At 45.0% G+C, this 12,429-nt stretch overlaps 1 protein-coding gene across 1 annotated transcript; it reads right to left on the minus strand.

The window, feature by feature from the left end:
* Positions 1–3,316: 3,316 nt before the first annotated feature.
* Positions 3,317–11,898, minus strand: RAB11FIP1 (RAB11 family interacting protein 1 (class I); the record flags this gene model as incomplete). The annotated part of the gene is made up of 4 exons (XM_010285180.1): positions 3,317–3,535; positions 5,550–5,655; positions 10,193–10,988; positions 11,456–11,898. Coding segments are annotated over 4 exons (1,564 nt in total), but the record flags the coding sequence as incomplete, so codon positions are not given.
* Positions 11,899–12,429: the final 531 nt, after the last annotated feature.

Consider the following 12,429-nt stretch of genomic DNA (forward strand, 5'->3'; position numbering starts at 1 on the left):
GCTGCCCACAATTTGAGGGCCATTACAATTAGGGGCCAGGCTGTGACTGGAGTGATTTAACAGGCTCCTGGAAAGAGCCTTTCATACTTGTTATAATTTTTTTTTTCTTTACAGAAACTCTCGATTCTCATGATGCGGATGAGCTCGTCCATCAGGTTTCCCCACCCTGCGAGGTGTTTACCATGAACTTCCTGCACCAAGAGCTTGCAAGGATGGAACTAGCCCAAAAATACCTTGAGGATGAGGAGTTTCGAGCAGCAGAGCGGATCATGGGGAACGGATGATGCCCTTTGGAAAATGCTCTTTCAGAAAAAAGACAAAGTGATTAGAACACTGGATTTAAGGTATTTTTATTTTAGTGTTCCATGAAACCAAAAGGCATTTAAAAACAAATAGGTACCCAGGCTAAAAGCAGACAGTATAAACAGGGAAAAATACATTCAGATCCTTCAATAATAAAACAATACATTTGATTCTTAAAGTCCTTAAAGTCAAGGCAAAGCACCTTGCTGGACATAAAATGCCAGTCCCCTTACGCCCAAGAAAGGCTTTAACTAGTATTGCCAATAAAAGACGGAGGTACAAGGTTTGTGCGATGCTTTCACAGCCATGGAAGTCGACGCGTAGCTGGTGCAGGACCGTGGCCCCGCAGCAGCGCCCGTGCTGCCCTGGCAGGAGCCTCCCACACCTGCCACCACTGGAGAGAACAACCCCAGGGGCAAAAGCCAGACACAACCAAGGGTCCACCTCAGCAGACACAGCTGTAACTGGCAAAAAACGCTGCCAGGAGAGGACAGTGCAACTTTTAAGGCTCCATCTCTAAGGAGACCGCTAAGAGCACGGATTACCACCTTGTTTCTGTGTACATAGCATTCTTGCCAAAAGGAATGCACATTATCCAAACTTCATAAAAATCCATACTCCAAAAGCATCGCACACAGCACCACAGTGCCTTCAGCAGCCAGTGACTCAGTAGTACCCATATTGTTTTAAAATGAGCAAAAAGCAAGAGCCCAGTCTTGCTTCCCATGTGTCCAGTTATGACTACCGACAATACAAATTTTTTTTGAACCGTTAAGCCACCATTCAAAGGCACAACTGGTTTTTCTGACTCTCTGACCTAGAACATCAGAAAGCTGTGGAATAAAGTCAAGAAGACAAGTCTATTAGTGAGGTATAGACAACTGCTTCTTTCCAGAGATCCACTGAGGCACAAGGAGGAAGCAAATTAATCCTTCATCTTCCTCACTATTTCAAGGCACGAGAAGCAGCAGCAGTTTTCAGTAAGACCAACCAGTACCACTCAAAATTAAAACCATCAGCCAAGAGCTGAAGATGCCGCTAAGACCTTCTGCATTTCAGACCCTTCATTCACAGAAGAGGGTACAATAGAAAAGACATAACCCCTTCACCGAAGACATCTGCTCAAATAAAAATAGAACAGAAAAAAGTACCTGAAATCTTAGAAGACTCTTAATGCTTAAGGTTTGTTTCAACTCGAGCTTCCTGTGAAGGACAGCTCTGTCAGAAAAGCTCCACACTTTGGTAGTTAGACAGTTTACAGTAAAAGAAGTGTAATTAACAGCATTTTTTGAATCTTCCAATAAATGTATACATCTCTAGGCAAATATATTAAACTACTCTTCACTACAAAAATACAGTATTTGAGAAGTCTCCAGTAGTTTTCAGTGTTTTCTGAAAATAGTAGCAGATTACTAACAGGTTGATAGACAATCCAACTGGTCTAGTCCCTCAATAAAGTGCTTTGCTGTAGAAAAATTGAGTTAGAAATTCACCCCTTTCAACCTAAGCCAGGAATGACCCAACAGACCCTTTCAACTTCTGAAGGTAGGAGCGTTTGCTTTGGTCCTCTGCCACCCACTCTTTTGGTAGTTCAATTTTCTTCTAAGCCTTTTATGGTCTCTTGCAATCCCAATAAATCCCAGAGCTGCAAAGAGGCATCTGATTTTTTTGATCTTTGACAAGAGCTCGCTAGAAAAAGTCACATTTAGTTTCTCAGTGGAGGAAGCCTGGTGTCATGGCTGCTCAATAGCGCTGTGCTGTTACTTGCTGTCTGATGAGACGGGGAGGAGAACATATCTGTCTCTATCAGCTGCAAAGCAGCCACACATTAAGGAAGCAGACTGAGAGGTATCGATTGTCTAGCAAAACCAGTGCTTTCTCAGCTACATAAAATCTTCATTCTGTTCTGAGCATCAAGTCACAAAGAAAAACAAATCGGATTTGAGCACTAGCTCAAATCCCCGGGGGAGGGCGATTTGGTTCCTCTCTTGGCTATATAAAGAATGCACTAAAGGTGGTGTAAGACTGATGACCTTTGAAGGTTGTTCCAAGGTAAAGCCCCAGTTCCAGAATCCAATGTATTTAAATTTAATAATCTGCAGTGACGTAAAAGGAAAATTGTCACAGAACTCCCATACAGCAAGAGACACGGGGCACACACATGTCCTGTGAAATCCACACCTATTTAAGACTACGGGACAAGCCTCCCTTGTTTGAATGACCTTCAAAACAGGAATTCGAAGTCTGTAAGAGACCAGCTTCTAATTTAAAATGCACCTTCAGCCCAAATTCATTACTGCCATTCCTATGGTAGACAAACGCACCATGACATCTCAGTGTTTCCTGTACCAAAAAAACCCTTGTAAGCCTTCCCCTTGGAGAACTGCTTTGAAACAATATGTACCTTATGAGATGAACTAAGCTTTGCATCTTCCTTTACAATCTAAGGTTTAACTTGCAATTGACTTTTAGGGCATTAATTACAGCCCTGGTCTGAAGCACACACCTTTGGACTTCTCCAGTATAGTTATTAATTTTTTTTTTTTAAAAGCAATCAAATCCTCAAGCTCTACTGTACAATATTTTATATTGCACTACAACTTAACAAATGGAAAGAAGAGTAATTGATCTATGAAAGCTGCTACAAACAAAACCATGAGAAAAAAACCCACCTTCGTAAAGGATCATCAGTGCCTTGCTGGCAAGCAAAACACATCAAAAACCCTTCATCCCTCCTATCGCAGTCAGCCTTTGGATTAGATGCCTGAACACATTTTCCCAAATAATGGAAAGAAACCGAAAAATAAGTATTATAAGTTGACTCCACTTCTGGACTCCATATACAAGACCTGATGTAACTACTAATCAAACTGAGAATTGCTCAAGGCAGAAACAGGAAAGAGGTCATTTTCTCTGGGCAGCACAACTGGTACCACCTACTTCACATCGCCTCCTTATTAATCAAACACTGACGGGAATTCAGTCCTTTGTTCAACCAACATCCCGAGAGCTTTTACATCTTTCCAGCTTTTTTGTTTCCAGTCGTTGAAACACGAAGAATGTTTGGGGTTTCTTCCATGACTCTGACAAGCAAATTATCGATGTAGTCTTCAAGCTCACGCACCTGGAGATCTTTCTTGGTAATTGTATCCTTCTGTTTCAAGACCAGCTGGATCAGCTCATCGTGTGTTAGCTGAGCATAAGCATAGGCAGGATCTGAAGGATCATATTTCTTCGAGAAAGCAGAAAGGCAGGGTCATTACAGACATACAGGCATTTCAAAATAACAGCAGGACGGTATCTGGTAGCTGGCTTGGGGGATTTAAAGCACCAATGAACAACTTTACACACAGCTTTTGCAGAACCACGGCTGCTCTTCAAAAGCACTACTGTGCTTTGTACCTTTTCAAAAATAGGTTCCATCCAAACGACATTTCACAACACGAGTAGTTAGCACTTTGGGATCAAGAAGAGCAGGTTGCTCAGAGCTTAGCTGCACAATGGCCAAGGCACTAACAAGAACAGGGAGAGGCTGACAAGCCAGGCCAGGCAAGCTTTCTCCTACAAAGCACCTGTTGGTCCATTAGCAAACCTAGCCTGGAAAAATTAATCCAAAACATTATCTACTCATGCACTTCCAGATTGCGGAGTAGCTTTTTGAAAGTATTTGGAGGATAAAAGAGCAACTGCCTCAGCGTGGGTGCTACTTATGGCACAGCAACACAATTTATAGAGCTTAGGCAGTCTTCTCCAGAACAGAAAACAGGCTCAGAGCGAGCAATTATGGACAGTAACCAGGCCATCGGCTTTACCATAAAATCTCTGCATAACATCAGTTCTGTAATTCAACTCTGCTGCAGTTGACACTGAAAGAATGTCATGCTGGCTCCAGGCAGCAGCCCACCCAGCTTAGCAAAGATGCGTGGAAGTTACAGCCATGCACCATCAACTACCATCATATATAGATGGGACAGCTATCATTTAAAACGTTGCAAAGACTAGGAAAGCCTAATTCAGATTAAACAGCAAGAAACACCCACCCAGGCCTTTGTCATTTCCCTCTTACAGTAGTTATCACTGTGAAAACACATCACAACACAGCTTCTCCAAAAAGTCGGCTTTTAACCCTAAAGCAAACTTGACAGGTACTTAGCAGCTTCTGCCAATTCTTGCAGCTACCTTCTCAAACAACAAACCAGAATGCCAGCCCCGGCTTTTCTTTCGCAGGGAGCGTGCATACAACAGGCTCGTGTGACTACATCAAGCATAATTTCTTACGTGGAATCAGAGCACCACACCAGAATACTAATTACAAGTTTTCAACTCATTCAAAATAGCAACATGTCAGTTTGGATCATCTAGCTCGCATTTTCTTCTTTCCCGCTTACACCAGAAGGAGGCACTAGTTATTTTGGTGCTAACTTCATTTTCCCCAAAACACCCTTAGAGACAGTAACGGTACCCAGGGTTTTTCCCCACTGATCCAGAGACACTTCCATCCATTCTGATCAACATGACTTTTCAACTACACCTCAAGCCTGAAGGTCTCTTTTGAGGCCAAGATTATGCAAAAAGCTCCTTTAAATGTGAGTGATTATGAAAGCTGCACAGCTATGCTTTTAGGGAGCAGCCGTGCTTTAATGGCAGGCAGCTGGTCTCTCAACCTGCACAGCATATTAATGCAACACATTACAAGGCAACAGCCACCCTGAGGTTACTTTTTCCCACCTTCTCGGCTTTAAGAGCCACGTACTTATTTCAGGTGAAAAGGAGCTTTGGGGACTCATCACATCTGAAAATAAACTGTGACTAATTTGTCCGATCTCGGTGCAGCTCCAAGTTACGCAGCTCCCACACGTCACTAACAGGACTGTCTTCCAGGGGCAGCACCGCCCGTGACTCACCCGTCGCTCCCGTCACAGCCGCCTCGCGGCTCAGACACATCCCGCTCACCGCCGGGGAGTCAGGCAGCACGCCGCACCCCTCTCCACTGAGAATCCCCGCCGCAAACAAGAGGCACTAACTCTATTATAGATCAGTTTGCATGAAAAAAAAAAAAATTAAAGACTGTCCCCACCTTTGGTGACAGACACAAAGAAAGTTTATGCACCCCACGGTCTAATAACCACTGTTCTTTTTCTGCTCAGGATATATGAGATACGAGCCTAAGCAAACTACCTTGAATACACAAACTCTGTTCAATTTACTGCTTAAGCTTTGGTTTAAAGTGCCACTTTCCTCCATACCTTCACATTCATCTCGAACAGCTTTTCATTCATAGTGCTGATGACATTCAGGTTTTTACTTTGAGGCTTGTTTGCTGTGGCATTCATTGGCTTCACCGGATGGAGTCTGTAACATTAAAATAGGCTCATGTTATTTAGGCAGTACATACACCACCACCACTACATAGATCTTCAGACTGAAAGCAAATATAGCAAGAAATCAGGGAAAACTCCTACCCTTCTCTATCTCCAGAGATAAGAGATCCAGCTTTGGGAAGACAAGGCATTTCTGTCTAAGCCATAGAATTTTTATAAGCACACTGCAGTTCTCCTTCCACTATCTTTACTGACTTAAGGCACTGGAGATAAAAAAGCAGTAACAAGGGAAATACATCCTGAATAGTATGTCACAAAAGAAAAGGCAGGTGGGTCTACACGAGAAGGCAGTACACAGCAGCAGTTACTCTGATCTATCACACACTAGTATTTAAGCCTGACTTTCCTAACAATTTCCCAACATATTTCTGGTTCTTGCAACGTTATCAAATACTTCTATACTATCCTGGGACAAGCATGTATTATGCCTTTTCCGATCTGAATTTATGCCATAAGCTGCCAAAAACTGCTATCTTCACATGCTCAGGGAGGATTTATATTGCTAGTTTTAATACAGGAAGAAAATTTTACTTGTATCTCAGCAAATGCCAGCCCAGAAGTGTCCTAGACCCTAGGTGGAGTTCTGCAGATAAAGTACTGAGGGCTGACAGGTCAGCAGCACCGTTCCTTGGGCCACAGTAGCCCAGCAGGCAGCAGGAGCTGCCGACAACTCCGGAAAGCAGCCACACATTCTTGGGAGAGAGAGGCTTTAGCTGCATCGCTTGCTGTGATTCACTTGGAGGCTCAGGAGCCCAGTTTGGCCAGGAAAGGAAGCATCCCAATTTATCAGGCTTCCTGTGACCATTCTCCCATTTCTGAAAAATTAATCAATTCCAGTCCATTTCCCCAATTTGATGAAATGACCCTATTTTTTAAACTGCCACCAGGTTTCCCTAACAGTTTTCCTAAGAGGCAGCACTGTGATGAATGGCAGGTCCCCTCGAGTGCTCTGGGCATCCTTAGTAGCCGTACAGATTTATCTGGTGCTGGCAATGATACTGTGCTGGCATAACCGGACCCAGGCCCCAATAAACCCACGGGCCAGAGGAAGTTAAGGCTGTACAATGTCACATCACTGCAAAGAGCAGTAAATTCTTGCAGCTGGAGAGACAGATCTGCGCTCACAGGAAGAAAAAGCAAGGCTCACATCAGCACTGAGATACTTTCTGTGTATTTCCCATATTCTCTCACCTGTGCTTAGGAGACACAGTTTCACCACTCTGCTGAGTTTGGTTAGGATATGTGTCAGAGGGTGAAACCCATGCCTGAAGAAGCTTCTTCTTGCCAGAATTTCCTGCTTTATCTGCGAAGCCCTCGGCTGTTGGCTTTTTCGGAGACTCTGCTCTATGACTTGGGGTATCAGAGGGGAGAGAATGAGAGGAAGAGTAGGGCTGGGAAGGACTTGACAGGGAGGAAGAGGAAACAGAAGGCTCAAAGAAGTCACACTCTGCACACTCCTCAACACCTGCACTTATTTTCAGTTCTTGTTTCTCAAAATAACTATTACGCTCCCTGGAATGAGACGTCATACCTAAGCCTGAGTCAGCTACCTGGTTATTGACACTGTGAACATCCACTCTGGCAGGCAGCACGGGTGGTTTGCTTGGCTTATAAGCACCAGCAGCACTTCCTCCTCCTGGAGCGGCCAGGGTTACCTGGGCTGCAGCAGAGCTGTCGGGGTGCTCTTTCAGTTCTTCACACAAAGGCATTAAATCTAGAGACTGCTTTCCAGTCTCCAAAACATTTTTATCACCTGCAGTGACACCACAGTTCTCCTGACAGTCTCCCAGCAGCTCATCATCAGAGCCTCCCTCCGGAATAACTGGAAGACCAGCTAGTTTTGAACCACGGGCTCCGGTAACGGGAATGGCAGACTTTAGATTTGTAAGGCAGTCCAATAAATCATCGTCACCTTCATTTTTTAAATGCCTATTATAGCTGTCATCTCTGAGCATCACCGGTGGAGTGATAATCTTTAATGAGCCACTTTGAGGGACGCACCCACGAGCATCTGAGGCTTCATCATTAGGTAATGGGAGTCCAGGCGCTGATTTTTCAACATCGCCTGAAGAAGGCAGATCACCACTTAACTCATCAGCCTGAGAAACCGGTGGGCACTTTTTCAGCATTAACAACAGCCGTGGTGCTGGCTTTGGAGTGACTAACACCCCACTGCCAGCCCTCCCTACATCAGCTTCCCGAGGGGATAGCGTGCAAGCTCCCAGGGTTGGTCTGGCAGATCCTACTTGAGAAAACAAGTCATTTTTATCAAGCGGAGTAGCTTGGGCCTCTAATGCAGGGGCACATTCTTCTTGTCTCTTTTCACCAAAGATGATCTGCTGCTCATTCAGTTCACTCTCAAGGGAAGGTGGCTGCTCAGCACCGATCTCCGTCAAGAGGCTACTACTACATGTAGAGAGAGATGCAAAGCATTTGCTGTCCTTTGTGCAGGGATTTGTATTTCCAGCACCTAGAGCCACGCTGCCCTGAACAGCAGTCTCGCTGTTGAGCATGGGACCTATGCTGTCACTCAGGAGGTCTGACCATGGGTAGCACCCTGATTCCAGTTCGCAAGCTAACCCTGCTCTTTCCCCTGTTGCATCTGAACCTGCCAATAACATTCCACTGAAATCAGAGTGCTGCTTTTCATGTTCCTGCCCACCCAAATCCTCATCACCTGATGTAACACCCTCTGAATCATCAAGGAGAAAGGACACAGATTTCCTGCTGCCTAGCTTACTACTTTTCAAAGAAGTCTCAACCTGAAGCTGGGGAGATTCACACTGCTTCTTTGGAACCAGACCAGGGCTGTCAGAAAGGGTGCTGAGAGGGTGTGATACAGCTTTGACGTTACTAGTTAAAGCCACATCTGAAGAGCTCCCTAAAGCATTGGGACCAGAGCGTTTCAGCTCAGCAGGGTGTTCTGCTGAGCAACATTCTTCATCACAAGGGAGGCAGAAAGGGGAAGAACTAGCAACAGCTTTGAAACCTGGCGCATCTGCTTCCCACCCAAGCTTGGATACAAAGGGATTATTGCCATTAAAATGACAATCAGAGGGGAGAGAAGGCGCGGGTGGCTGAAAGAGGCCCCAGGAAGCCCATTTATCAGAGCTTTCAGGACAGTGGCCCCATGAGCTCTGCCCCCATTCAGAAGCAAAAGGATTATTACCACTACCAGAGACCTGCCCAGGAAGAGAAGCTTTGGGAACGGAGGCTGCAAGATGATGGGACGAAGGGAAACGGGCAATGCCTTCAGGATCCAGGGCTGCGGATGCCCTGCCGCACTCAGAAGCAAAGGGGTTCTTGCCATTCAAAAGCTCTGCAGCAAAAGGAGGAGAAGTAATAGATGCAGGAGAACTAGTAATGGTTTCAGAGTCTGACACTTTGACTTTTTGTCCCTTTTTAGAAATAAAAGGATTATTTTCACTGCTGATACGGTGTACAGAAAGAAAAGCAGGAAGGGAATCAGGTGCAAGAGTAGGAAGTGTGGCTTTGGTTTCCTCCTCTGAAGACACGCCCGGTCTGCAAAAAGGGACAAAAAACTCGCATGTCACTTGCGGATGCAACATGAGGCAGGAACAGACAAGCTTTAGCACCAGACTCCATCAACTCCTAACACTGGAGATGAATTATACTTGCAGAAGACCTCAGAGCCTATCTGATAGACTTTACGTACTTAAACTTGTCTTTACAAAGCACGGCATTTATGTCAGAGCACTTCTGCTGTAGAGTTTGCACAGGTTCCTGCAGTGGCTGCTTTTAAGCACTATCTCATCTTTTGCACCCCAAGCAATTTTATTAGTATGTAAGACACTTCATATGCAAGACTTTTGAACATGAAAAGCACTGAAAGTAAGAAGTTAGAGACAGACACAAAACATAGCCTTATTAGGACACACCCATATATATAAAAAAACACAGTGGGGTTTTTTTTTATATATATATATTAAAAAAAAAAATACATGAAGGATAAAGGAGCAGAATTTCCGAAAAAGCCTTGTGTACAAATTCACACAAATGTCCTTCATGCTGTGAACAATGCCAGAAGCAGAAGGGCTCCAAGATTAACACTTCTGAAGACCACAGCCAAATACAGGAGAGAAAAGTAGAGTTGTGAGAACTGGTATTTCAGCCCCTGGGTACGTTCCAAGCCACACAGCTCAGAAGAATGTTAGTTTTTGCAAAAGATCCAGCAAGAAAAATCACCCCTACAGTACCTGCAAAGACGCCTGCACTCAGAGAACCACTATTTCGGCATCGCTTATAAGGAACATCCCTGTATCAATCTCTTTTTCATACCGAGAAATAACGCAGAATTATTATTTGTTATCAAAGGGCCCAATGGCCAGCTTAAAACCACCAGGTAGCCTGCAGAGCAACACGCTTCTGCTGCCCGCAGGACGCCAGGTTGAGAAGCGCTGCTCCGTGGCAGGAAGCAGCCTAGTTAAAGCCTGCCACCACTGCTGCACATCGCTATTTATGTCACCTCTGAAGCACACACGACCGACCTGGGCTTGACAGCTTTGGTCTTTGCCGGCACAGCAGCTTTTTCAGGTTTCCGTTCTTCCTCGAAAGGGTTGAGCGGCTGCTTATTTGTGAAGACGTCTTCTGCACAGTGATTGTCTTCTGAAGGATTCCCTCTGCTCAAATCTGCTTGAAGTTCAAGGCGTTTGGCCTCTTGTTCGCTCTTCTCTTCCGGAATTTTGTTTTCCTCAAGCTGCAAGGTCCTGTCGGGAATATTCTCAGTATCAGTGGTCTTCACTGCTTCCTTCTTCCCAGTGACCAGAGAGAGCAAGGCAGACTTTTTGTGGTCTGGTTTTTTGGTCTCTTTAATAACCTCGACAGTTGGAGGAACGCTGGTTTCTGGGTATTCTTCACTGCTGAGCAATTTGTATGATGGCAAAGTCATAGATTTAAAGGTCTCCAAGGATGCAGACCCAGAGAAAGCATGACTGGGAGATGTTCTTCCCGTCTCTTCAGGTCCTTTAGTAGATCTGGAAGACAGGTTCTCTTCTGAAGCAAAGTGCTGCTTCCTCCTGAAGTTGTGAGGAGAGGGGGAAGAAGCTGGAGTGTTGTCCTTTGTCCTGCTTTCTTCCATATAAATGTGACTGCCATTGATACACAGACTAGACTTGGAAATGGGATCGCTTTTGGATTTAAGGCCACTAAATAAAGAGAGCCCTTCTTTCTTGGCGTGGCTAGTGGTTACTTGGTTTAGTTGCCTGCTGTCCAAAGCTGCTGTTTTACGAGATTTAAATACAGGAGAAGGAGAGGATATCTCTTCCAGGGCATCTCCAAAGGCTTCTGGAAAAAATAAACAAGGAGAAATTCAAGATGCAAGAACATTCTTTCCTCTGGCACTCACTACTGACAACCTCAGTGCTTCACAGTCATTGATGGATTGCAGCAACAGAACCATCACAAGGGTGACCACACCAGCCCCTTCCAAACCTCTGGGTCCTCTACCACTGCCAGCCCTCAGCATTGAATGGCATGCACCGATCAGTGACCTAAAACCACCACAGATCACCTACTGTGAAGCTGCACCGCCACCACGCTCGCGCAGCCCCAGTTTCTATGCTGCCCCAAGGTAAGCTTAGCCGTGAGCGTCTAACGTCCTATGTGCATACCCACCACCACGGACAGAAGTGACTTTCTATGGATTCGTTCAGTAAGAATTTAACTAGTACTCTGAAAAGTGTGAAAAGTGCAAGCAACACCTTTGGAAAAAGGTTTTGTGCTTCACCAGTGCAGTGAGTGCCCATACTCACTCTCTGAGACTGGAGAGGTCTCAGACTCCTCATCATCCCATTGCGACTGGAAATCGCTGGGCCGAAGCCGAACCCTCTCAGTGACAGGCTGCTGCGTCGGTAGGACTGACATGGACTGGGAGAGGGAAGTCTTCTGCAGGCCAGGTTTGGAAAACAGAGTTTTAAACTTTGACTTCTTCTTTTCCTTCTCAACTGACTCATCTTCACTGTCAGCGGGGGAATGAGTTGTGCTGGGAATGATTGCCGACGACGTATCGGAAAGGCCACTGCTCCTCTTCCCCTTGAGCTTGTCTTTGAGCTTGCCAAAGGGAGAGCGAGACTTGTCTTTGACAGACAGATCAAACATACTGGCTGTCATGTTGCTCCTCATAAACTGGATATCCACTTCAATCTCACCTCTCTCCTTTTCTTTTTTCCCTGGTTTGGAGCGAAGCTTGTACCATCTGCAGAAATAAGGAGATTTCTTTTACAAACAAGTTCTTGAGAGGCACAGGTAATTTAGAACAACAGGGGGTGTTTAGGTTTTAAAAAACAAATAAGCCTACAGTGTAGAAAAAAAAAAGAAAAGCCTTTAATCTTACAACTATGTCATAATCATGCCGCCCAGGTGCCAAGGAAAATATTTCTTATCGTAAATAGAAAGTTATTAGTAAAATTTGTTTTAAAACCCAGACGAGGAAGGGTTAAGAAGAAAAAAAAAGAAACACAACATGGAAATCCTGTATTTCACTCTCTTCTGTGCTTTTATCTGTCTTCCCGAAAGAAATCCACAGAGGCGAGGACTTTGAAGTGGCTACAAAAGAAGCAGCCTCAGAGAGCTGAAACCGGTACCAGAGAGCTTGCACACACGCCTCACACCCTCATACCTTTCATTCCAGCTTCTTTTCAGTTGCTATCTTAATGCCTCTTAAGCTAAGGAACCCCTAATCAACACAGCGAGAGCCAAACCAAGCCTTACAGACCGTCTGGGGATT

This window comes from Phaethon lepturus, unplaced genomic scaffold (assembly GCF_000687285.1).
Source record: "Phaethon lepturus isolate BGI_N335 unplaced genomic scaffold, ASM68728v1 scaffold48784, whole genome shotgun sequence".
NCBI lineage: Eukaryota > Metazoa > Chordata > Aves > Phaethontiformes > Phaethontidae > Phaethon > Phaethon lepturus.